The sequence below is a fragment of the Morus notabilis genome, unplaced genomic scaffold, assembly GCF_000414095.1.
Source record: "Morus notabilis unplaced genomic scaffold, ASM41409v2 Scaffold218, whole genome shotgun sequence".
NCBI classification, from domain to species: Eukaryota; Viridiplantae; Streptophyta; class Magnoliopsida; order Rosales; family Moraceae; genus Morus; species Morus notabilis.
Genome location: NW_010358631.1, coordinates 97,083 through 124,881, shown reverse-complemented (window position 1 = coordinate 124,881; position 27,799 = coordinate 97,083). Strand labels below are relative to the sequence as shown.

General features: G+C 38.4%; 2 protein-coding genes across 2 annotated transcripts; one reads left to right on the top strand and one right to left on the bottom strand.

Annotated features, from left to right (window-relative positions):
• The first annotated feature begins 470 nt into the window (after positions 1-470).
• Positions 471-4,095, top strand: LOC21397105 (pentatricopeptide repeat-containing protein At4g30825, chloroplastic). Its single transcript, XM_010092850.2, has 2 exons — positions 471-3,197; positions 3,634-4,095. The coding sequence occupies exon 1, from the start codon at positions 512-514 to the stop codon at positions 3,179-3,181; it is 2,670 nt and encodes an 889-aa protein (XP_010091152.1). The 5' UTR covers positions 471-511; the 3' UTR covers positions 3,182-3,197; positions 3,634-4,095.
• A 441-nt stretch (positions 4,096-4,536) lies between these two features.
• On the bottom strand, positions 4,537-23,309 carry LOC21397104 (DNA-directed RNA polymerase 3, chloroplastic). Its single transcript, XM_024162188.1, has 19 exons — positions 22,454-23,309; positions 19,947-20,150; positions 19,721-19,854; positions 19,315-19,384; positions 18,807-18,865; positions 18,551-18,668; positions 18,085-18,198; positions 16,835-16,966; positions 9,509-9,925; positions 9,005-9,055; positions 8,535-8,605; positions 8,149-8,233; positions 7,917-8,069; positions 7,313-7,387; positions 7,124-7,213; positions 6,354-6,401; positions 6,161-6,275; positions 5,461-5,564; positions 4,537-5,252 (listed from the first exon to the last, which is right to left on the bottom strand). Exons 1-19 carry the CDS (start codon positions 23,237-23,239, stop codon positions 5,142-5,144), a joined length of 2,937 nt encoding a protein of 978 aa, XP_024017956.1. The 5' UTR covers positions 23,240-23,309; the 3' UTR covers positions 4,537-5,141.
• Positions 23,310-27,799: the final 4,490 nt, after the last annotated feature.

Here is a 27,799-nt window from a genome sequence, read left to right as displayed (position 1 = left end):
GGGGGGTGGGGGGGGGGGGGCGAAGGGGTTCGGTGGTGGGGTTAGAATATCACAAATATTTTATGAGTACTTTCTGAAGATGTCTGACAATCTTTGTGAAAAAGAATATTAAGATATTTTTCTGATGAATTGAGTGATATAGATGTTAGATTATATCATTGAGTGGCATAAATATAAAGATGACATTTTTAAGTGATATTTTTGTATTTCTCCCAAAGTGAAACTCATAGGATAGGATAAATAGAACAAGTGGGAAGCAAAATAAATAAATAATTATTGAAATGAGGAAACGACATATTGCGCGTCTTTCATGTACTTTAACCACAAAAACGACGTGTTGAGACTCTCCACTTGCTCTTCAGCCAAAAGGAAGAAATACCAACCAAAATACCAAATCCTAAAAGCCGTTACGTTCCTCCACTGCTTCATCTTTTATTATCTCTTCTATACTCTTTCTCTGGTGAGTTTTTCATTTTCACTTACTAATATTTCTTGCGAATCAAAGCAAATTATGGGCTCCCTTAAATTTTCCATCTCTTTGGACCCATTTGATTCAAAGAAGCTGAATTCTTCTCCAATATCTAGCTATTTTCATCTGGGTTGTAGAGCTTGTATAGTCAATTCTCTGAATAGGGTCAGTAACATTAAGGCCAATCCCATCAATGATGAAATCACTTTGTCTTTAAACAGTGACTTAGTTAGTGAGACTATTATTCAGCAGAAACCGAATAAGTTTCGTGGTTCTAAGAAAGAGGCTAAAAGATTTCTGGGTTCTAAAGTTGGTATGAAAAAGAATAGATGGGAAAGGGAATTGGAGAATTTGTTTGTGAATGATGGAGAAATAGACGTTAACTACTCTGTTATTAGGTCTGACTTGAGCTTAGAGCAGTGTAATTCTGTTTTGAAGCGGCTAGAGAGTTGCAGTGATAGCAAAACTTTGAGATTCTTTGAGTGGATGAGAAGCCATGGGAAATTAGAGGGCAATATAAGTGCTTATAATTTGGTTTTTCGGGTTTTGAGTAGAAAAGAGGATTGGGGTACAGCTGAGAAGATGATTTGGGAGCTGAAAAATGAGTTGGGTTGCGAAATGGGTTACCAGGTTTTCAACACTCTTATTTACGCGTGTTCTAAACTCGGGCGTGTTGAGTTAGGAGCTAAGTGGTTTAGAATGATGCTAGAGCATGGTGTTAGGCCAAACGTTGCGACGTTCGGTATGCTCATGGGGCTTTACCAGAAGAGCTGGAATGTCGAGGAGGCCGAGTTTACCTTTACTCGAATGAGGGATTTGGGGACCGTGTGTCAATCTGCCTACTCGGCATTGATCACTATTTATACTCGTTTGAACTTGTATGAAAAGGCTGAAGAGGTTATTGGCTTCATGAGAGAAGATGAGGTGATACCCAACTTGGATAATTGCTTGGTAATGCTTAATGCTTATAGTCAACAGGGGAAACTAGAGGATGCTGAAATGGTTTTGGCCTCAATGCAAAAGTCCGGGTTTCCACCCAACATTGTTGCATACAACACGTTGATAACTGGGTATGGAAAAGCGTCGAAAATGGATGCTGCTCAAAGGTTATTTACGTGTATCAGGAATGTTGGATTAGAGCCCAATGAGACAACTTACCGTTCGATGATTGAAGGTTGGGGTCGAGCTGACAACTACAAGGAGACAATATGGTACTATCAAAAGCTCAAAAAGTTAGGTTACAAGCCTAACTCGTCTAATCTCTACACACTGATAAACTTGCAAGCCAAATATGGGGATGAGGACGGCGCTGTAAGAACTCTTGAAGATATGCTGAATATTGGATGCCAATATCCCTCCATCATTGGCATTCTTCTGCAGGCATATGAGAGGGCTGGAAGGATTGAAAAAGTACCTTTACTTTTGAAAGGTTCTCTCTATCAACACGTTCTTCTTAATCAAACTTCATGTTCCATTGTTGTTATGGCCTATGTGAAGCAAAGGCTAGTGGAGGAAGCTATCAAAGTGTTGAGGGACAAAGTATGGAAGGACCTAGGCTTTGAGGATAACTTGTATCATTTGTTAATCTGCTCATGTAAAGAGTTGGGTCATCTTGAAAGTGCTGTTAAATTATACACTCATATGCCTAAGCATTTTGACAAGCCAAATATGCACATCATGTGCACGATGATTGACATTTACTGTGTTATGGGTCAGTTTGAAGAAGCAGAAAAACTTTATTTGGAGTTGAAATCTTCTGGAATTGTGTTGGACATGATTGGCTACAGCATTGTTCTAAGGATGTATGTAAAATCTGGATCTTTGACTAATGCTTGCGATGTTCTAGATGCAATGGACAAACAGAAAGGCATTACTCCGGACATCCATCTGTTTCGTGATATGCTCCGTGTTTATCAGCGGTGTGACAAGCAAGACAAGTTAACAGATTTGTACTACAAAATTTTGAAGAGTGGAGTGCCTTGGGATCAGGAAATGTATAACTGCGTAATAAACTGTTGTTCTCGAGCCTTGCCAGTTGATGAGATTTCGAGGATTTTTGATGAGATGCTTCAACGTGGTTTTATTCCCAACACCATTACATTGAATGTTCTGCTTGATCTCTATGGGAAAGCCAAGCTTTTCAAGAAGGCCATGAAGTTGTTCTGGATGGCCGAAAAGTGGGGCTTAGTTGATGTGATTTCTTACAACACTCTGATAGCTGCTTATGGGAGGAATAAAGATTTGACAAAAATGTCATCGGCGTTTAAATTGATGCAATTTAAAGGATTTTCAGTTTCCCTTGAGGCATATAACTCTATGTTGGATGCTTATGGGAAGGAAAGACAGATGGAGAGTTTTAGAAGTGTGTTGCACAAAATGAAAGAATCAAACTGTGCTTCTGACCATTACACATACAACATTATGATCAATATATATGGAGAACAAGGATGGATCGATGAAGTTGCTGAAGTTCTTAAAGATTTGAAAGAATGTGGATTCAGGCCTGATCTGTACAGCTATAACACGCTAATTAAGGCGTATGGAATTGCGGGGATGGTAGAAGATGCCGTAGGCTTAGTCAAGGAAATGAGGGAGAATGGCATAGAACCTGATAAAGTAACTTATGTCAATCTGATCACTGCTATGAAAAGAAATGATGAGTTTCTTGAGGCTGTTAAGTGGTCCTTATGGATGAAGCAAATGGGATTATAAAGCTTTCAAAACCGAGGTATATCATATTGTTTTTGCTTTTGCTTTATAGGTCTTACTACACATGAAAATAGCATTGCTTCTGATCCCCAAGTGCCTAGACAAGGCTAAAAATATTGATATTGGTCGAAATTTTGATGCCTAAATTTTAGGAAGATATAGATGGAAATATCGATATCAGTAGAAATAGGCATAAAATATGGAAATTATCATAACACATTAAACTCTTAAATGAAACTTTTAGGAGCTATAAGATTATTTATAGTACACAAGTTGGATAAAAGGTCAACTTTTCAAACCTTGTCCTAACTAAACACATTTTAAAACCATCTTTGGTAAGATGCTGCAATTATGAGTCCAATTCAAAGATAACAATTGATAATTTCTTCAGTATCATCTTTGACATTCATTCAATGGACGTTTTCTAATTTCCCATTTGCTTTTCGTCTCTACAGGCTGAATCGTTCTGCTAATTCCTTCAAGCAGACTTTGCTTCAAAGATCTGTAAAATGGGCACAGAACTACAGGTGTTCTGACTACTCAAGGACACACGCAATACTCGGAAAACAGTGTCGAGAAGGAAAGAGCATTATCAGAAGTCATCTGGTGAAAGTCTGAGAGAAGAGGTCTTGTTTGTTGAAAGGGATACAGATTGCAAGCCATTTAGAAGCATAGATATTTCCATTCAAGAACTCAAAGACTTCACCTTCTAAGTTTACAAATCACCAGTAAGTGAAATGAGGAAAAAAAAAATGCATTCCCACTAAAATGTGGTTGTGTAGGACCAAGTCCTATCATGAAGGGTTGCGCTAGAAATCTCCACTTTTATTAGGGTATGTTCTATTGATTACTCTTGTAAAGCAAATGATTGTAGAACCACATCTAATGTTACTCATAATTGAATAGTTCAAATCTTTTCATCATATGATGTAAATTTTTTTGTTTGCTTTTTTTTTTTTTTTTTTTTTTTTTTTTTTTTTATAAAAAATTTTTTTTTTTTTTTTTTTTTTTTTTTTTAAAAAAATTTTTTTTTTTTTTTTTTTTTTTTTTTTTTTTTTTTTTTTGTTGTCTATAAAAAATCTTTATTCCTTTTTGTTGATATTACATACACCGTTAAAGGTCCCTTATGCACCTTCTCTCTTCTTCTTCTTCTTTTATTTATTTATTTTATTTTATTTTTTTTCTGAAGATAGCCTCCTAGTTCTTGGGCATATATAATGGTTTTTTTTTGGGAGCTATTTAACTTTTTCCTTTTTTAACCAAGGTTCAACCTGTTCGTAATCTTACTAGTGTCTTAAAGTCTACTATTTAAGGAAGTCAACCAGAGAGGAGAGAATCAACTATTTTCTTTGGATACTGAATGGAGATGTAACATTTAAGGAACTACCTCTGAATGAATGAAGAATAATACTTTTCATTCTACTGATTTATTGCTAAAAATGTGAAATAAATACTTACACATGTCAGTAATATTCCCTCTGTTTCGGTTGTAATGTACAAAAGATACATGTGATACATCAGAATACATGTATATTTACATCCTTCAAAAACACAAAACAAGTCCCCACAGCTCAAAAACGCTGAAAGAACTTTGCACCCACTTGTTTCTTGCCTTAGAAAAAAGCATTTAAGAAATGGAACAATTAGCTTCAGTGGAGAAGTTGTTTACTGTACTGTACATGGTAGAACAATTTGATTTTATCCCCTCTGGCCCCCAAATGTAGAGCAAGTGATGAGACACTGAACTCGATCACCGTTTGTCAGTTTTGAAGCCCCAGCGCGGCCGAATTGGCCAAAGAACCATATGAATTCAATTTTACAATCCATCTGGCTTCTTGGGAGCAACCCCAGTCTCTTGCTTTCCACTTTTCAGCCTTGGTCCATTTCTGAATGAACTTTTCTTCATTGACTCTTCAATTATACCGAGGATGAAGTTTCTTACTATTTTCGTTCGTTTGAAGGATTAGTTGAAAAAGTAAGGAGATTTAAGAACCTCTTCCAAGTCAAAGTCGCCTCTCTTTGGAAGGGCAGGAAATGCTAGTCCTGGATATGATGTTTGGAAGCTTTCCAGCAACTGTGATCAATCAGAGAAAACATAATCAAAAGTTAAAGGAAAAGAGAACGGGTGAAGAGAGTGGAGAAGAAATATCCAAAAAAGTGATAAAAAAATGAATGGTTAAACTTGAACACCCTGAATTTGAAGTTTGAACTAGAAAGTTGGAGCTCCAAAACAGTTTCAATTGAAGCCTCCAATTAAAATCCCAAGTTCATAATTCACTCACATTCTCAAGTACTGGCATGCTATACAGCTCCACAAATTTTTCCCGAAGTATCTGATTCATTTGGTCCACATCACACGCATGTGTCCAGAAGGAGTCGTGCACCCCTGCAACATTTTTCAAAGAAAGAATTCTCATTAAAAAATATTCCATTTCGAGGACGCTCGTATCAGCATTTATGGTGGTCATGTTTAATAAAATCTTTCTTTGTATCCAAAATAGCACTGCCAAATAACCAAATAAAAGAAGAATTGCATGTTTCTTTGAGCTAATGCATGAGCCCCCCAAAAAAGCAAATGAATCATAAATCTGGCCAGATAATAGGCCAACCAAAATTTGGATAAGGGTGAAATATGAGACTCTGAAGCATTTTGCATAGCAGTCTACAAGTAGAAGAAAGTGTGAAAATAATAGAGCTTATACTACCAAATAAGCAACATATGGCCATAGCCATAGAGAATCTGAGAACACGCGCACATGCAGACATATATATGTATATACATATATATTTGACTTACTACACACACATTTCTCCTACTTTGCTAACAAAATTACTAAAGAATGCTCAATTTAAACCAAGAACATAAGTTCTGTGTTGTAACATATTTTTCCACAAAAAATATTAATCAAAGTTGCACAGTATTTCTACAATCCAATCAAAGTTTTAATGAAATAGCTCGGTTTCCATCTCATAGAGACAAACCTGCAAAGCGTAAGCCAGCATCCCTGCAGGCAATAGCAGTCATCATCATATGTGAACCATCGAGTGAGTGAACAAAATTTGGAGGAAATGCAGACTTCTGCTTTCTAACATCTACCTGAGTCCAGTAAAAATGAATCTTGTTAGCAACTGCATAGATTACTTAAAAAGGAAAGAGATAATCACATGAACTTACAGAGGTACCCTCTCTCTGCAGGGCCAAAACCTGAAGAGATGTTCTCACCTGCAGCCCAAAGGTAAGACAAGTTACCTTCTTTGTTTATAATTATATATAGAGAAAACAGAATCATATAATACTGTGAAGTCAACTGATTTGAGAAAAATAAAAACAAGAGGGAATAAAAGTTTAAATAAAATTCAAGCAGGGGGCAGGGTAATCCTGACCCAGCAGACTGAAACACAAACTTTTAGGTGGTTTTTTTTTTTTTTTTTTCTTTTTTTTTTTTTCTGCTTCTTCTTCTTCTTGGGTCCAATACTCTATAATTGATTGCCTTTCAACTTTCTAGTTAAGCAATTGAACCTTAAACAAAAAGCTCTCAAGTCACTAGATATGTGAGAAAGGACTTTCTTTTTTCGGCCACCATAGCATCTGAATTGGAAATAATACTTTTCACAATCATATAGTTGTTTCTAATTGTATATTATAAATAAATATACCAACATTCACTCTATAGTTGAAGACAAAGATGTCTACTCCATTTCAAGCCACATTGTTACTGGAAAAATTTTAATGATGCATAAATCTAGGATGCCAGTAAATTTGACAGTCAATAATCCCTAAAAGACCAAATCGATAGAACTCGTATAAACAATTTTCCATTTTCTTAGGTACATAAAAATTTGATGGTGAAAAAACAAAGATTAGATTCCACCTATCTTGCCATTTGGCAGTAGACATGCTGTCGATTTTTCTAATAGAAATGTCAACCCAATTGTCTCACTTACAAGATGTCTTTCACTTCTGTAGTAGGGTTGCACAACAGGAAGACCTAAAGGAGTGGTCCACCGGACAGGCTCATTTTGTGAAGTGATTACCTGCAGGAGCAATTTAACAATAAAAGATCGGGGACAAAAATCTCTTGAATCTACTCGAGCCTTTGTAATTTAATGCTGAAACCATGCAACTTGGCATACCTTGGCACAATCACCAAGCCAGTTCATAACTGCACGTGCAGCTTGGAATATCTCTCCGAGGGAAGCCAATGTCACCTGTGCATCGTATAGGATGAATTTCAGAAGGAAATTATGAGATCTGAGAATGAAAGGATATGTTCCTATATGCAAGAAACGCACTCACACAAACATGATGCTTTGTACAACAACAACAACAACAACAACAAGCCGTAATCCCATCTTAATTGGGGCCGGCTATATGGATTTTCACTTTTCCATACAGCTCTGTTCAAAATTCTGAAGGCCTAGATCTAGAATGTCATTCCAAACTACTTCGGTCCACGTAATTCTTAGTCTAGCCCTCCCTCTCCTAGTATTAGGTATAAGAATCCTATATATACTGTGGAATCTTTTTCAGTAAAAGAAAATATATATGTGCGTGTGTGTAGTGTGTTTAAATATTTGGTAATTGAAAGAACTTTCGTGAATTTTTCTAATGATGAAATTCCAAGTAAATGCTGCATTGCACTTAATGTTAGTTAGAACCTATATTTAACAAAGTGAAGCTTTAGGCAGTTGATATGTTCTGTACCAACGAGGAGGGTTTTGGTGGTTGGTTACTTACTTTAGCAGCGTAACAAGATGCATTGAATATTTGCCTGTCATCAGGAATAAGACCCTTCTCATGTAATCTTCTCATTATCTGTTCACGTGCCCCCACATAAGTAACACCATATACAGAAGTCATCACTGTCTGTTTCACCAATTTCCTATCAACCTGAAAGCCTCAAACACATACTATATTAGCATCATACATGTTACAACTCTGAACTCCCAAAGGACTAAAAAAGACCAACCTGATCAATTAAAATCTTGGCTAGTAAAGCATTTGGATTGCTAGCTGGGTCTTTGTTGCTGTCCCTCAGCATCATATCATGAACCCTGCCAAAGTATGCATGTAAAATATAGGCATAAGCATAAGTAAATCATCCGTACTATATCAAAATAGACGATTAGCCAATGCACGCAAATAAAAGAATTATACCACGACAATTGATACTAAAGTTAAATGAAATGAATTTGCATGTGCCATGATTCCCGGCCCAAAAAAATAAAAATAAAAATAAAAATAAATAAAAGACACAAGGCTTCCAAGAGTTATCTGAGGGCATCCATGATCCATCATGATTTTATCAAGGAAAAAAGTGAAAGGTACATTTATCACGAGCCCACTATTGCATACCTCCTAGCAATTTCAGAGTAAACATCGGCAGGTTTCTCTCCAGCAACTAAGTTGACTGCAGCTGCTTCCAACTGGGCTAGGGCATATGCCATAAGCAAGTGAGGACGTGAATGCAATTTAAGTTAATTAGCAAAGAAAAATACATCACATTGCTCTAGTCTATACTGTATCCATAACATTTCAGACGACATTCAAGAACTTGACCATGAAACGAAAAAAGGTTGCGAATAGATTAAGCATATACGTGGAACATCCCTTCTTTTCTGATACATGACATTTACTTTACAACAAAAATGGACGTGAACAAAGTAAAATGACCAAAAACAGGTTATAAAATGGAAGAACAATGTGATGTTTCATATAGGAAAGTGGCTCATTGGACTTAAAGTAATCACATATGGAATGCAGCAATGTGAAGAATACGTCATCAGGTAAAGATTAAATCATATATATGGAGACAGAGAGCGTACACTGTCTCTTCCCAGGGCTGCGTAGTGCTGCAAGCCATTACACGAACCATCCTAGAAAAAGTTAAAAAGTTCTGCGTTACTAATAAATTACCCGAATATATATGTACATATATACAAGTAAAAAATATAGTAGAGCTTAAGATTCAGTTATGTGTATCGTAAGTAAATAATCAGGATTAGCCAATGGAAAGTATCGAATGATAAAAAAGAATAAGTGGTAATGATCACACATGAAAGGTAAGCAGACACATGACAAATATATACGAGAAATTCACTAAAATTCACGTTATCAAAATCGAGCATAAGACTCCATAACATCTTATTTCTTTCTTTTTTTTCTTTTTTTTACAGGAAAAAACGTGACATCTTATTTCTTAGAAACAATGTAAAAAAGAACTCATACTTGCAAAAAATAAGAAAAGAATTATAAACTTTTAAAAAGAAGTACATTGAAAATTTTCATGAGCCAACATTCCCTCTCAATACTTGAGGCTTCTAATATACCTGATGAATAGGCAAGTGAGAAATGACAGTATGTGGCGATGAGCTATTTAACGCTTCTGATAGATTAATACAAGCAGCTAAGCACTGAAACGGATCTTCAGCCCCCAACCACCAGCGATTTCCATTAATAGGGTTGTTTGCCGAATCAAATATATCATGAATATGATTCTCCACAAAAGCTAACCGCCCGTCATACGAAAACTTTTCAACTCCACAAGCATATAGATTTGCCAAATGTATCTTGAGCCAGCGTAACCCAGACTTGCCTAATGGTCGTCCTTCCGCGAACTCCAGGACTCCCCGACAGAGATCAGAACTCAAATGATTCAAATGCGAATGCATAGGATATGCTCTACCTCTGAAATCAAGATTATGAGGATAATAAAAGCCTTCCTCATCTTTTAGTTTTCGAGCCACCTATTTGAGCATCGATTTTCTCACAATCAGTGCTTCACAATTTGAAACTTAAAGATGAAAAGTGTTCAACATTCTTGAGAAAACAGTCTAGACGTTCCATATAGTAGAATTCCAAGCCGGATAATCTTTCAAATTTCTATGGCTTAGCCTCTAAAAGCTACACCACCTAAAACTCCATGCTTAGCTTCCAAAATTCTATCACGTTAAATTTTAAATCAAAATGTCTCCAAAAATAATTTGCAGAAACATGACACAAAAAGAGAACTGATGAGTATAATGATGAATTTCATATGTCTTTCCTGCTCAATCCAGGTCTCTGATGGTGGAAAGCAACGACAGTTTTTGGCACTAATAAAATGGCCAAGGTGTTATTGAGATGCTTGGTTCCGTCAATGATGTGGACGATTTGGATGGAGAGGAATGCAAGGCTAGATTATCTGCTTCTTTGTGGGCTTCAACGGATAAAGATTTCAAAGTGTTCCCCTTCTTCTTGATAGTTCTTAGCTGGAAGGATGTTATGGGCAATAGGAGTAGTAGGGGGGCAATTTTGAATTAAACTGGTTGTAGTGAGGGGCTCGTTTCTACTTGTTAGTGTGCTGTTTTCGTAGTTCTTTTGGTTTAGTTTTTTTACTTCTGCCCCGAGGATAGCTCATCCTCTGTTGTTATTGTTCCTTCTTCTTCTTTGATTATTTATCAATAAAAGAACTTTCTCTAATTAAAAAAAAGGACTTTATTAGTAAACTGATTTACATGTACAGCTATATTCGCTTTATTTTCAATGTTGTACGATTAGACAACCAAATAAAAAAGTTTTATAATAAGAAGAATCTAACTGACATCCCTTCAGGTTTTGTTAAAAATACCGCCCAACACCTCTGGAATGAAACTAATAATACCAGACTCATTAACATATGGATAATTATCCTGACAACCCTCATTGGTCCTTGACAATTTTAACTTTTAGCACACAATGATCCATTGATTCTCTTCTAAAATTGACTCAGTCCATAGGCTAATTAAGTTGATTTCCCAAAGTTTCAATAGTTGAAATAAATTTGACACAAAAATTCCAAAAATCCATATTTTGCTTTCCTTTTTCCATAAGTAATGGACTTTTGACTCTTTTTTCCCTTGAAAATGGATAAGATGTGGTTTTTTGGTCTTTTTCTGTCCTCACTTATGAGTCATTAAATAGTTTTGATGATCGGAGGTCTCAGTACAATCAAATTCAGTCAAGGGTTATTTGAGTGTAACGTAGACAAAATTAGGGTGTGCCAACAATCAAGTTCAGTCAAGGGTTATTTGAGTGTAACCTAGACAAAATTAGGGTGTGGCTGTTAGGCCCCCGGTATGGAAAGTCTATGTGAGACGGGCCAAGAGAGGTAATGTTGTGGGTCCGGGCCTAAATGAGGTGGGTCAGCCTAAGGAGGTGGGCTTGGTGAACAAGGAGGATAGTCCGCTTGGGGATCCGAGAATGGTTTGACGCAGGAGCTGCTGACGTGGGAGGTCGGTTAGAGCATGGGAGAATATTAGGGGAGTATCGAGGCAGTGAGGGGGGCATTGTGAATTCTGGTGTATGAGCTGATAGCTGGGAGGTTGAGGGGTTCCTCGAAAACCCTTCTCTATCTTTATCTTCCTGTATTTTGTTTCTTCTTCCTTCATTGTTGAATACCAGAGCTTCCATCGAGCCCTTGGTTATTTTGTTAAGTGATTTAATTCAATAAAAGGCTATCAGTTGGTTTACAGTCTATCAGATTGTTGGTAAATCTTAGCTTAAGAACTAGGATCCTAACAATTTGGTATCGGGGCAGATGATCCATGGCTCATATTTTGCTGGCGGCGAGCACCACGGGACACGTCTCTAGTTTGGAAGGAAGTCTTGAGTCAATCAGAGAGACCGTTCAACTGATGGGGGCTATCGTGGATCACGTACCTCAATTGATTGCAAGAGGATGTCTTGACTCTAGGGACCCAGATTGGTGACGTTCAAGGGGCCATTCACTGACTAGAGACCATGATCAGTCGCCACCTGGAGACCCAACCACCAGTACCCCAGCGGCGGGAGCAAGGGCGTGATCGGGATCGACAGGGGCTGAACGATTCGCCAGATTGGGGCCGCGGAAGGATTGACCACCGGGGAAGACGACTTAAGCTGCTAATCTTCCAAGGGGAAGATCCATATGGCTGGGTGTTCCGGGCGGAATGCTATTTCGCCATTAATGGCGTCGAGGAGGAGAAGGTATAGGCGGCGTCGGTGTGCATGGAAGGCAGGGCTCTCGACTGGTTTCAGTGGTTGGATTCGCAGGACCCATTCACCGACTGGCGAGATCTGAAGGCGGCGATTCTCCACCGTTTCAGCCGCGCAAAGGACGGAGACCCGACGGAGCGGTTGATGGCGCTATGGCAGGACAGCTCGGTGACGGAGTTCCGCGATCGGTTTGAGGCTTTGGCGGCTTCAATGCGAGATATTCCTGAACCCATCTTTAGGGGGGCTTTCCTTAATGGGCTTCGCGAAGATGTGAGGGCTGAAGTTAAGCTACACCGGCCCATTAACCTCTAAGAGGTGATGGGCTTGGCCCAACAGATTGAGGAAAGGAATGAGGCCATAGAGAGGCTTAGGAAGGGTAGGCTAGGCCGAGGATGGAGATCAGAGGGGCTGGGAAGAGAGCTAGGCGTCAGTGAACGACCCAACCCGCAATTAGGGTTCTCTGGGAACTCCCTTCAGTCCAACCAAGGGAAACAGCAGGTTCCTACCCAAAGAGCTCGGGTATGGCCGCTGCAGCCAGCAGGAACTTCAGAGGGGGGAGGGGCTGGTTTCAAACGGTTTACCGATGAAGAGATCCAACGACGAAGAGCTAAGGGGTTGTGCTTTAGGTGTGACGAGAAATTTGGTCTGGGTCACCGGTGTAAGAATCGGCATTTACAGGTGCTCATGGTGGCTGACGAGGAAGGTCAGGGTGACGAAGAGATGGTGGTGGCAGAGGAATCTACGACAGAGGAAGTCGAGGGAGTGGCTGGTCTCTCTCTCAATTCGTTGATGGGGATTACTTCCTCCAACACCATGAAGTTAATAGGAACCCTGGGAGACCGTGAGGTGGTGGTGTTAGTTGACAGTAGAGCTTCGCACAACTTCTTATCACAAAAGGTAGTGAGGGAGATGCACATTCCTTTAAGAGCCACGGGGGGTTATGGCATCCAAGTGGGCAACGACGCTTGTTTCAGACAACAGGGTGTGTGCAAGGGCGTGGAGTTGAGAATTTAGGGATACAGAGTTACTGAAGACTTTGTTCCTTTTGAGTTGGGATGCGCTCAGGTGGTACTGGGGGTGTCGTGGTTGTGAACATTGGGGGAGGTACGGGCTGACTGGCAAAAGTTCACGATGAAGTTCAAAACAAAGGATGGGTGGACCTGTTTGAAGGGGGCTGGCAAAAGTTCACGATGAAGTTCAAAACAGAGGATGGGGGGACCCGACCCTGAGTTTGGAACCAGTGAGTCCACGTACCCTTACTCGTAAGTTCCATAGGGAAGTGGTAGGGGCTTTGCTGGAGATTTATGCGCTCGAAGGAGGGGATGGAAACAAACAGGGGGACAGTGAGCCAGAAGTTGTTCAGGAGGTCTTTGCCCGGTTCTCTGAAGTGTTCGAGGCACCTGCGGGTTTGCCGCCTACACGCGGCCGGGATCACCAAATCACTCTCAAACCAGGGACGGAACCGCCTAACATTAGGCCGCATAGATATCCACAAGCACAAAAGAGTGAGATTGAGAAGCTTGTAGCCGAGATGTTGGCCTCAGGGATTATTAGGCCGAGTAGTAGCCCCTTCTCAAGTTCGATTCTGTTGGTCAAGAAAAAGGACGGGAGTTGGCGTTTTTATGTTGGCTACCGTGCTCTCAACCAGCTCACGGTGTCGGACAAATTTCCAATCCCCATTATCGATGAACTGCTGGACGAATTGCATGGGGCTGCCGTGTTCTCTAAATTGGACTTATGAACAGGTTACCATCAAATTCGGGTCAGGGAATTTGATGTGGAGAAAACCGCATTTTGCACGCACGAAGGGCATTATGAATTCTTGGTCATGTCATTCGGTTTGACTAACGCTCCCGCCACGTTTCAGGCCCTCATGAATAAGGTTTTCCAGCCTTACTTGTTCCGGTTTGTTTTGGTTTCTTTGACGATATATTGGTCTATAGCCAAACTTGGGAAGAGCATCAAGAGCATCTCGCCACAGTCTTGGAGGTCTTGAGGAAGGAACAGTTGTTTGCCAACCGGAAGAAATGCTCATTCAGGCAGCAGCAACTAGAATACTTGGGACACGTTATCTCTACAGCTGGGGTAGCGGCTGATCCAGCCAAAGTGGAAGCTATATTATCGTGGCCCACACCTAAAAATGTCCGCGGCGTTCGAGGGTTTCTAGGGTTGACTGGATATTATCGGCGGTTCGTTTGTAATTTCAAACATTTGGCACGGCCATTGACCGACTTGCTCAAACGAGGAGAGTTCAAATGGACTAAGGAGGCTGCAGACGCTTTCGAAGCACTCCAACAAGCAATGACCACCCTCCCAGTTTTCGCAATGCCGGATTTCGCGAAACCATTCGTGGTTGAAACGGACGCCTCAGGCTTAGGAGCTGTGTTAATGCAGCAAGGCAAGCCCATCGTCTATTTCAATAAGGCGCTGTCAGGCACCACATGATTCTGTTCGGTTTATGAACGCGAGCTCATGACAGTTGTCTTGGCAGTCCAAAAATGGCGCCATTACTTGCTCGGACGACACTTTGTGGGGCGAACCGATCAACAGAGTTTGCGGTTCCTTATGGACCAGCGGCTCCTTCCCCCGAAGCACCTTTGCTGGGCCATTAAACTTTTTGGATCTGACTTTGCAGTATAAGCAGGGCACATCGAATCAAGTAGCTGATGCCTTGTCTCGGCGTGGGGAGGACATGGAGATGGGCTTGGCCGCACTTTCCATTCCACAGATCATGAATTGGGATGAGATTGTAAGGATCAATGACAAGACGAGGAGTGTGCGTCCCTGATCGGGGAAGATTGGACAAGGGTGACGTGGTGGCAGCCGGATTTTCCCTCCATCAGGGCCTATTGTGCTATCGCGGCAGGATAGTCTTACCACAGCATTCACCTTGGATACATCGAATGTTACATGAGTTCCATGACTCGACCTTAAGGGGACATTCTGGGTTTTTGCGCACTTATAAGCAGGTTGCAAATAACTTGTTTTGGCGGGGGATGAAGGGAGACATACGCCAGTATGTGATTGACTGCTCTATCTGTCAACGTTCCAAGTCCAATGCACTGGTTCCCGCAGAGCTGCTACAACCACTGCCTATTCCGAAAAGGATATGGGAGGATATCTCCATGGATTTCGTATGTGGTCTGCCGCGGTCACAGGGGGTCGATACCATCTTGGTAGTCGTGGATAGGCTGTCCAAATATGCCCACTTTTTGCCACTGTCTCATCCATTTACAGCCAAGAAAGTGGCCGAGCTGTTTATTTGTGAGGTTCTGAGGCTCCATGGCATCCCTGGCTCTATTGTCACTGATCGAGACCCACTTTTCATGAGCCTTTTTTGGCGTGAACTGTTCCGTATGCAGGGCACTAAACTGAGCCGCAGTTCCGCTTATCACCCCGAGTCTGATGGGCAAACGGAAGTTGTAAACAGGTGCTTGGAAGTCTATCTCCGCTGCTTCGCGAGTGACACGCCTCGTTTATGGTCGCAGTACTTGCCATGGGCTGAGTTCTGGTTCAACACCAATTATAATGCCTCTACCAGGCATTCACCTTTCAGGTTGTATACGGCCGTGAACACCCCACAGTTTATCAATTCTAGGACTCTCTTTCGGCAGTAGAAGATGTCAACCAGCAACTCCAGCAACGGAATGAGCTCCTTGATGCCCTCAAAGGGCATCTCGTGGTGGCACAGCAGCGTATGAAGAAATTTGCGAATGTTCATCGCAGGGAACTATGCTTCGTTCCTGGGGATCATGTTCCCCTCAAACTACGCCCCTACCGCCTCAAATCCTTGGCACGGAAGTTGAATGAGAAGCTGGCCCCCCGGTTTTATGGACCCTTAAAAGTTTTGGAGAAGATCGGAGAGGTAGCCTATCGCCTCTTACTACCGGCTGACGCACGGATACTTTGTTTTTCACGTGTCCCAGTTAAAGCCATTCAGGGGCAGTGATTCAACATGTCAGCCTCTTCCGCCTCAACTCTCGGATGAGTGGGAACTGCAGGTCGAGCCTTTTGAAGTCGTCCGGGGTCGGTGGACCCCCTTAGGCGGGAAGCTAGTGGCTAAAATTCTAGTGAAATGGAAGGGCTTGCAGGATTGGGAAGCCACGTGGGAGCTCTTGGATGTGTTTCAGGCACAATTCCCTCACTACAACGTTGGGGACAAGGTTGTCTTCGAGGGGGGGGAGTGATGTTAGGCCCCTGGTATGGAAAGTCTATGTGAGAAGGGCCAAGAGAGGTAATGTTGTGGGTCCGGGCCTAAATGAGGTGGGTCAGCCTAAGGAGGTGAGTTTGGTGAACAAGGAGGACAGTCCGCCTGGGGATCCAAGAATGGTTTGACGTAGGAGCTGCTGACGTGGGAGGTTAGGGGAGTATCGAGGCAGTGAGGGAGGCGTTGTGAATTCTGGTGTATGAGCTGATGGATGGGAGGTTGAGGGGTTCCTCGAAAACCCTTCACTATCTTTATCTTCCTGTATTTTGTTTCTTCCTTCATTGTTGAATACCAGAGCTTCCATCGAGCCCTTGGTTATTTTGCTAAGTGATTTAATTCAATAAAAGGCTATCAGTTGGTTTACAGTCTATTAGATTGTTGGTAAATAGCTTAACAACTAGGATCCTAACAGCGCCAAACATGCATTTCCCTTGATGATATTAAGAGAACTTACAGAAAGTTTTAGTTCGATATCACATCTTAGAGAATGCCGCTCCATGTTTATCTTCTTTGCTTTCCTCGCACTCCATTTCCATTCTTGAATTTCTTTCAAGTCCTCGGAGGTTGGTTTCTCTGGTACCGTAACCTAAGAAACAATTAAAACAATCAGGAAAAATGAATGCAACAACCAATTCACTAAAGATGCAAGACTATTCCACAGTATTTTGCACATAATTTGATCAAGTCAATTTGATTTTAAATGGAATCAAAGAAATTAGAGAAGTCCAATTTCATGGATTTGGGCATGCCATACATGTGCACACAGCTCACACTATATAGCCTAAGAAGCAATAACGTTCAATATGATAGGAAAAAAATGTCGAAATAATTACATAAAATGCCTACTTTCAAAGCCTTGAATCTAAAAATACCCACTTACATACAATATTACAAAAATGCCTATTTCTGAATAATAAGGCTCATCTAATGCTGGATATACCCCTATTCGTCATTGTAGGTATTGTTCCTTATCTGGTGATTTTTGGTGCTTTTTTCATTGTGTAGGCTTTTTTTTTTTTTTTTTTTTTGATAATATATTCCATTTTGCCTTTTACCATTTTAACCTCAATTATTATTCAGTAATGACTTTTTGATTTAATATTGATATTATCATTATATGATATTTAGGCATAAATAGTCTATGTCTGAGTGCAGCGTGAATCATTGTGTAGGGGAAGAACAATTTTTTGTTGCACTTAGTTTATGAATGAGTGCATCGTGTGAATAGTTATGTAGGGGAAAAACAATTTATGCGTGAATAGTTTGTGGTTTTTGTCTTCTTGTTGAATTTTCAGCAACAAATTTGCGGCGTCAAAGAGGGATTCACTAAAACAGAAGGGTTGCAGAGTATTTGTTGGTGAGCATCTCTTTCTCTCTTTGTTTTTCTTCTCCCCTTTTTTTTTCTTTATGATAATGCTTGTTTTCAAATTTTCTTGATCATTTTTAACACCTTTTATTATTATTATTATTTGTGTCATTATCATAAAACTTTCATTCTTTAGAATAATGCTTGTATTGACACTTTACTGCACTTGTTTAATATGTTTGTTATTATTTTCGTCATTATCATAAAACTTCAATTCTTTATGATCATGCTTATATTCACATTAAGTAGGCATTTTAGATTCAAAATGCTTTAAATAGGCATTTATGTAAATAAACCAAACCTGTTTCTCGAGAGTGAATTATCAAGTATGTACTCACATCTTTACGGTCAACTAAGCCAGCAACATTGCCACCTCCAGCCCAAAGGCTCTCCACAACACTAAGCACTCTTTTATTTACCCGCCATTTGGTGTTTCCGAGCATATCCAAAGCCTGAGACGTTGCACATCAGAAAGGTGGGTTCAAAAATTAGCTTCATGACGAATTGGAATAAAAATGCAAAAGTGAAGAAGCACTAGCAATTATATCCAAACTATGATCTCTCATAGGTAACGGGTCATTTCTGGATAATCGTGCATCATGTTATGTGTTGAAGACCACACCCTGACTGGGGTGCATATACATAGACAAAAGTCAGAACCATTACGAATTGTACACGAGATTAAGGTTGCCAGTCCATGCAGACGAAACATCAATGATAAACAATAATTTGATTATGAAATGGTTACAAGTTATAAAAAGCATAAAAGAAAGATTTGAACAAGGAAGCTTCCAATTTCTTCACCTCAAATACTTTCTGCATCTGTTTCCCGGGAATAGTCTTAATTGCATCTCGCTGCTTCCGAGATCCATGAGTACGCATAATGTAAGAAGGCAGGAACAAGTGCCCACCCCTGTCATATCTGAAAAGAATTTCAAAGGATATCCAAAACTTGAGTTGCAAGCATATTGTAAAAAAGGAGAAGTGTTAACATGTGCAGCATTAGCATTCTTGCATAAGAGAAAAAGCAACATGAACATCAGATATACTATCTACTTACCCTTTCCATTTTCTCGGAGGTATCAACATTGGCACGTAAGGAATCGGCATATGCTTAGCCTGTGAAAAACAAAGGAAGAAGATAACTTTGAAGTAGAAGGAATTTAAGACTCATGAAATACTCCATGCTCATAAACCTACTGTTATAGCTAACATATGTTTAAATACATGCAGCAACTGATAAAAAGCATACTCTTTTTCTTCCCTTTCCTTTCTCTTCTCGGAACATGTAAAAAGTAAACAAATAACTTTAAACTGCTTTCATATGTATCATATTTTGAAAATATCTAAGACCCCATTATGCAGACGCTAAACTTAGAGACAACTACTTCTCACGATCTAATCTTCAGGTGGATCCAGTAAAAAAGGATGAAAGTTGAATGGTTTGAATTTCTATGCTAAGAGAAAAGGTTGAAAGTCTAGGTATTGTAATCTAGTAATCTACAATGCAAAACTAATTTCAAGTGAATCAAAAAATAAAGACAAAAGCAGAGAGTAAGTTAACTTACAGTTTTATCAAGCCCTGTAAGAAGTAAGGGATCGCATTCTATAACACCATAATTCTTCACAAATCTCTGCCTATAAGTACACCAAAAGAGTTCTATAATTACATCGGGACAAATAAAAATATTGAGAGAAGTCATCCTCGCAAACTTAGCCCACGTAACTATGAGTATTAAAGTATTGACTAAAACATTTCAACTAGTCAGAAAGTGCACAGACAAAATAAATGCAAAAATCAAAGAAGAACATCTTGCACGAATTCATAGTCAATTCTAAAGCCTGTTTCCATCCAAAAAAAGGGCCAATAACCGAATATCTGTAATATTAACGACTCCTAAAAAGAAATTTTGACAAAAATTAAAGCAAAGATTTTTGCAACAAAATTAAATAAATGAAAGGTTATAGACTCACACTGTAGTCTTTGCTATAGACTTAAATCTATGCCTAAATGCAGGTCTAATATCAGGTGCATCATCTACTGGATGGTCAAGTGGCGGCTGTACATAAGCTGTTTCAGTTAATAATTCTATCAGACGACTTCCCAGCTGCAAAATTACATTATATAAAAAAAAATCAAAATCCAGAATATTATGAGGACTAAAAGTCTGATTGATTAGCGATACCAATAGCCACAAACCTTAGCCTGGGTAACTCGGCTCCAAGGCTTAAACTCCCCTTTTACCAGTAGCCTTTGCGCCTTACTCAGTTTTCTCTTTCTAATTAAACCATTAATATTTTTCCTCAGTACCTCCTTCTCCTTGCTCAGTGCCTCTTCATTGTCAGCTACAATCTTCATTCTCTTACTCTTTTTAGTTTTCTCCAGGAAACAACTAATCCTCACCTGAAATATACCAAGATAACAAGATATGATACTAATCCCTAAGTGACAGTGACACAGAAAACGGTAAACTGGCACGGTCAACCGGACTAAGTACCCTGATATCGCTACTATAATGTAGGAAAATAAATACTATTAAACTGAAAAGGTCAGAACCATAAAATCACAAAAAAAAAATAGATGAACTAGTTCTTCAACTCACCATAATATGATTAATTATTGTGTTACCAATTCACTTGTGCTAAATAGATGCATAGACTCTGGTAATCACTCTTACTACAATGCTTTATAGTCGCCATATTAATCAAAAGCCCAGAAAAGATCAAAATTTTAAAAACTTTGAAGGAATCTTTTATCAAAAGCTCTTGAGAAGCAAACTCTTAACTATAACTCAATATATATATATATATATATATATATATTTTTTTTTTTCATAAGAAAAAACTTTATATTGATATATCTCAATGTTGTCCTATCGAATTACATGCCAACCAATTTTGTATGCTCACTTGTCATTGACAGATTTTATACCAATCACTCTCGAGAATCAACATTTTACCTGCTTCTCAAAAAATTAAGTTACACACCCAAAAGAGTTGAGATAAAACTTCAAAATTTTCAGTCATGGGAAGCGACTTTTACCTTTCTCAAAATTATTCTCAAAGCATAGTGGATTAAGCGCCAATAACTTTTGGCTTACTTTAGTAAATGGGTTTATGCTAAAACAAACCTCATGAAGGGCCTGTTAGCTTCATGCATGTTGTTTTCAGCTCACAAAGTTCAGTAGGTGCTTCTTGAAGTATTTGGATGACCTTCAAAAAGAGCGTCAAGCCCAAACCACAAAATGACTTCTTCTAGAAAGCTCTTTTGAGAATACTTTTGAAACTTGTTCCGAAGTTTCAATAACCTTTTATGAACTTCATTCCGACATATTAAACTTAAATAGTATTTTTGTCCCATTGAGCTTTTCAACAATGTGGTTCCGAAACTAAGCTTTTACTCTTCTTCTACTAGATAGCATATGAAAAAATAATACCAAATGGACTAACTCCACAACTACAAGAGGTTTAGTTACATTATTTACCACATGCCCAGCAAAGTTAAGGAATTCTAAAAATCACTTCTATAGAATTTATAACAATCACTTCTGAAAAAGCAGAATGTCACTTATTTCTCAAATCACATATGATTCTAATCACTGTTATAGTATTAAAATTGTGACTTGGTGATTATAGCCAATTTTTCTTTAGAAGTTGTGACGAACATCGAACGTCCATTTTTAGACACATGTTCAGGGAAAATATTGCCGAACTTTTCTTCTTAGTTTTATGGCCATAAGTATCAACGATTTATTAAGAAAAATCGATATATTATTGGATCTATTAAGAGTTTTATTAAAACTAAATCATTAGAGCATCTCCAACGCAATGCTAATTTGACTTCTTACTGGTTAATGCATTGACTTTTCTCCAGTAACAATGTTCTCGCCTTCCGACTTTTGAAAATTAAACTTTTAGTTTTGCAAATTCCAAACTTAAACTTTATAAGGAAAAATAGATATAGCATTTAAAATGGTATTATGTACCATAGTAAAAATAGAATAATATATTAAATAAATATTAATATCAGTATTTAAATGAGTATATGAGTTTTTTTGTGCTAATAAATATATTAATATTGGCACTTATCTTGGAGTACATGTTTTTATATTTTTGAGTTAAAAAAAATATAATAACGATATTCATATTAGAGATGGCCTTACCTTTCCTTTTTCTTAAATTGGGACGGGGATTTGAACTCAACACCTAGTATTAGAGTCAGAGATGAAATTACTGCTAAGTTGTTCCTTAACCAACCACAGAGATGGTCATACTTCTAGTGAATAAAAAAAATATACAAAAATATACACATACTTTTGAACATACCCCGAAATCAGATGCCATGCCAATTACTATTATATAACTTTACCAAAATGAGTTTATCCAATACATGTGTGTTTATAATACACATACTTTTGACATACCCCAAACTCCCCAAACTCAGATACCATGCCAATTGCCATTATATAACTTTACCAAAATGAGTTTATCTAATACATATGTGTATATATATACACCCAAGTTCTTGCAAAAAGGATTATTCATTCTTTGTGTGAGCTGAGCACTAATTATGAGAGAATTCCAGTAACTTTGAATGTAATCTGCTTAGTGAAATGTTTAGTAACAGAAAAATCCAAATTATATCTATGGCAATTATCAGCAGAAGAAGAATCACAAATTATTTACTAGAGCAAAAACACACAATACCTCATGTTCTACAGCCATGGCAATCCGAACCGCAGCCTGGACGAGCAGAACACATCCGTCCTGGTTCGCCACCATCACCATCTCCATCATCTTGTGCATCACAATCAACGCCATCTTGTCCGCCGGCAACGAGTCGATGTTCGGTGCGAACGCCGTCTTCCGCTTTCCCCCCTCTATCTTCTGCTCCCTCTCAATGGCGTCCCTCAGCGGCTCGAACCACCCGAGGAACAGCGCCTTCACGTGCGGCAGATTCGGCGCCAGCTTCCTCTCCCTCATTTCCCGTTCAATTTCGCGGTACTCCTCCGCCGTCCGCTCCCACGCCTCCGTCTCCGCCCTAATCTGCCGCCGCCGCAGCAGATTGTACCTCCGCCGCTCGATTTCCCGCGACTCCACCCTCACCGCCTCGCCGCCATTGAATATCCCCTTCAAGAAAAGGGATGCGATCCAGGGCGGGGGGTCCTGGAAAAAAATCCTAGGATTGCTGGTGTTGGTGCTGTTTTCGATATGGAAGGTCATTGCGGTGTCGAGGTTTTCGAGCTCGGCGACGTTGTCGCGGAAGGTGTCGAGGACTGGGGGCGGAGCGGGGGAAGGAGGGGGTTTGAGAGTGAGAGGGAAAGGGGAAGAAGAGGAGAGAGACAGTTTGAGGAGAGAGGAACCGAAGAGGAAATGGAGGTTCTTGAGGGGCTTCTGGTTATGGTGGTGGTTGAGCTTTGGAGGGTTCGTTCGCCATGTGGACTTGGAGATTTGGGCGTGACGACTCAGATAGGAGGAAGCTGTGGAAGCCATTGGAGGAAGTGAGAGAGATAGGTTATCAGTAGAGAGAGAGAGAGCGGAAAAAGGATGAAACCTCGCTTAAACCTCTCCCTCTCTGTTGTCTGGCATGAAGATATTTCTTTTTCTCTCTTTTTTTTTCCGTTTTGGAATTTTACATTTTCATAAAAAAAAAAAAAGGGAAAAAAAGGAAGGTTTTTATTTTTTTTTCAAGCATTTTAAATTCATGCTAAATTTCCTTCCAATAAATTAATTCATACGAAATCCTTTTTTTATTTTTTATTATAAACATTTTTTTAGACCATAAAGTTAATTTAAATGGCCTTTTATATTTTTTAATTTTTATTTTTTCTTAATTGTTTTCTTAGTTTTTTTGTCTTTAAGATGTTTAGGTCTTTTTCGTGGTAAAATTTGAGCATTGACCAAGAAAAATGTATAAATAGGATATAAATTCGGAATTTGATATAGTTAAAATATAATGATAATTTTATGATAACTTTAAAATATAGCAAAATATATTAAATAAAATCAATTTTGAAGAATAAAAAACTCACAAAATAATTTAATTATTTGTTTGATTGGAATATTTATTTGAACATAAATTTTTGTATTTAAAGTTTCAATTAAATCATAACTAAATTAACATTCAATATAGATCAAAAACAGTAATCTTAAAATTTTTAAGAATTTAAATTTCTATTTTTAAATTTTTGTATTTAACTTTTTAATTAAATTATATCTAAATTAACTCTTTTTCAGCTTCAAATTTAAAGAAACGGCATTCTTAAAGACGCTGAATCCATGAACCAAATCTCTCCTTAATTACAAGTTGGGTGAGCGGTTGCGGGTTTAATCGCGTGTTGTATTAGAAAAGGAAAAAAAAAAAAAAAAAAACCTGAATTTTAACCAACAATGACATATATTCTACGACAAACTACTTCCAACTTTTCAAATATGCGGCGACACCTCTTGAACTTAGAAAAGCAACAACATTGAATCACTGATGCTTTCGTCTATTTTCGTTTAGAAAAAAAAATAAAAAAAAAATAAAAAATCACTGCAGTCACGTGCCCGATGTTAATTTTTGGACGAAACACAAGCAGAAGAGTAACGTTAACACAAATGTGTAGAGATACATGCATACATACATTCATTATACACACGATTCTCCTTCTCATCACAATTTGATTTATATACTTTGTGATCAAGAAAGAGTTCGACACAAGAATGTGCAGGCTTGGCTTTTGTTTATGTGAGAGCAGGTTATGAAGTCCCTCCACACAAACCCTGTTAAAGAGATTGTAATATGTATTGATCAAGATTATAAGTTGTTTGAGTATTAAAACATGAAAACTCTGTTAAAGGGACTTTAAAACGCTGCAACGAAAAAAAAAACTGCTTTGATTCGGTCAAACCGCTGCAGCCGAAATGTTTGTATGCCTAGGGTTTGTTTGCGGCTGCAGCAGAAATTATGCAGAAAATAATATTTTCATGAGTTTATGTGATCTAAAATGTTTCGAACCATTATATCCATTAGTGATATGTTTTCATACATATCTGTTCACTAATTAGCAATAGATATAACTATTGTAATAGGTGTATTAATCCATGAAAAGATACATTTACATTGAAAATGTACATTTATGTGAATGGTTGTAATGTTTAAAGAGGATGCATTCATTCATCAAATTGCACCTCTGTCTTTATTAATTCTCCAAAAAATTTACAGACATTATTTATGTTATGGAACTCAATATTATTGCTAGATATTGTGTTCAAGGGTTTGTTGTATCTTGGGGGTAATTTGCTATTAAAACTTATTAGCAAACTTTGAGAAGTGAGGGCAAATAAAACCTTAAAGGGAAGTATTCCTATACGCCTCAAATCCTATCTTGTTTTTGTATTCTTTTCACCCTCTACACTCAAATTTTTCCAACAATCTTTAAGGTTTTAACTTGTTGTAATGTAGGTTGAAAAGAACATGACGTCTTTCCTCAATCCGAATGTCCAACTTGATAGATTTGACGGTACCAATATCACCCGCTGGAAAGGAAAGTTGTTGTTTCTTCTCACCGTGCTCAAGATTGCCTATGTGCTTGATCCAAAGTTGGAGCCTCTTCCGGAACCGAAGGAGGATGATTCCAAAGACTTGAAGGCTGCAAGGAAGAAGCGTGAAAATGATGAAGTCATGTGCCAGGGTCATATACACTCTCTCCGATAAGCTCTACGATCTCTACAACTCGATGGAGTCTCCACTGGAGATTTGGAACGCTCTCGAATACAAGTACAAAACGGAGAAGGAAGGTACGGACAAATTCCTCATCATGAAATTTCTTGAATTTGTCATGGTTGATACCAAGTCCGTTCTAGATCAAATACATGAATTGCAAGTAATTGTTACTAAGCTTCGTGAATTGAAAGTTGAAATTTCTGAATCATTCTAAGTGGGGGCAATTATTTCTAAATTGCCTCAAAGTTGGAATGGTTATAAAAAGAAACTCATTCATAGGAGAGATGACATAACTTTAGAGGAATTACAAAAACATTTGAGGATCGAAGAAGAGACTAAGTCTCGTGATCCCAAGGGCAAGATTATAGATTCATCTAAGGTTAATATTGCCAAAGCTAGTAAGTTTTCCAAGAACTTCAAAGTCAATAATGACAAGAAGTTCAAAAGCCCGGTAATGGCCAAAAGAAATTTCCTAGAAATTATTTCTTTTGTGGAAAGAAAGGCCATCACCAAAATGACTGCAGATACTAGAAGAAAAAGGAAGAAGTTAACACCAATAAGGCCAATACTGTTGAAGAAAAATATGAAGACATTTGTGCTATGGTCTCAGAAATGCAAATTGGCATAATTACTGAAACTAACATGGCTGCAACAAATTCCTCCGAATGGTGGCTTGATTCCAGTGCCACAATCTACGTTTGTAATGACAAGAATTTGTTCTCATCATACAAAGTGGAAAAGGAAGGACAAACGGTTCTCATGAGGAATAATGATGCAACGATGGTTGCTAGGAGAGGAATGGTGGAGATTAACTTTACTTCTGGAAAGAAGCTTACTGTAATAACTGAGAAAATCCTAGAATTAAATAATGTAAATTTATTTATTTAAGTCAAGGACTTTCCTCAGTAAATTACTATCATATTTTGTTACTGAAGGATTTATGAAATTAATATCAGTATTCCTAAATTCTGTATCAAGTCTTCTGATAAGTTCATAATTTAAGAACAAGTAAATTCAATTGATAAATAAGTAATCCTCAAAAATCAGTATGAAGTAATAAGAATAGCTGTAAGAATAGAACATTAGGGTGTGATTACTAAGTGTTCACTAAGCCTTGCTTATGTAAGCAAGATAAGATCAAGTAGGTAATTAGAAATTTAAGTTAGGTAAGATACCGTTACCAACTTTTAGAGTGCAAGAAGTAAAGATGTGCAGAATGCTGTGTTAAACTCACAAGTGGGCTAACACATGAGTCTTAAGGTTGAGAAATGAAAGGGGATTGAGAGACATCAATTATAGGGTTTTAGAAATAATCAGAATGAAAAATGGACGTAAAAAGGGGCCCAGAAGGCCAAATCGCGCAAATTAGGGTTTCGACTGTTTTAAGTGGACTGAGTCAAAATTTATTGACCAAGAGTCCACCAAAACTTTGCCCACAATAAGTTAGTCAAGAATGGTCAAAGTTGACTAAGTTGACCAACTGTCTAAAAAACGCAAATAGAACGCGCACTAGAAAGGAAATTAAGTTGAACCAAAGTAGGATAATTATTAAATAATCAATGGTTGAGATTTAAAGTAACAAAAGGTTGGATGGATGAGATTTTGACATGTGAAATAAGGAGTGAGGGGCAGCCGGCCAACTTGTTAAGGAAGCAATAGATATTTATTTGAATTTTTGCAAAAAGGTCCTTAGAAGAGTCAAATTTTACAATTTTTGGTCCTTTGCTTTATATGTGTGAGTTCAAGTGTGGAGCAAAGGCATATATTGGTCATTTTCATGTGGAACGAAACCAAAGAGCAGTCAAGAGGAATAGAGAGGAAAAAAGAAATTTCCAACGTGAGAAAATAGGGATTTAGTCTAAAATCGACGGAGTAACCAAGGTATAACGCACCGGAACTTGACCTTCATTTCCTAAGGTGAGAGTTCAAGTTTTCTCTTGTTTTCCTTTTTCCTTGGCTGCCGTGGATGTGCAGAGAAGTGTGGAAAAAAGTTTTACTAGAAATGGTAATTATCTTTTAATGGTTCAAGAACTTGGAATCTAGTGAACTAAGGTTGGATTTTTGGTTATTGAACCTTGGTTTCTAGCAATTTTTGATAAAGAGAATTTTGTTAGAAATGTTGAGAAACCCTAGAACCATGTGATGGATGATGGTGTATTTGAAAGAGAAATGATATGGTTGGTGTTTGAAGGTGAAAACAATGGATAAAACGAGCTAAAGTTAACTCGGGAAACATAAAAAAATAAGGCGAAACTCTACGGAAATTTAGTTTAAGAATTCGAGGATAAACCTAGTTTTGGTTTTAGAATTTGAGGCTAAACTTGGTTTTAAATCTAAATAGAAGC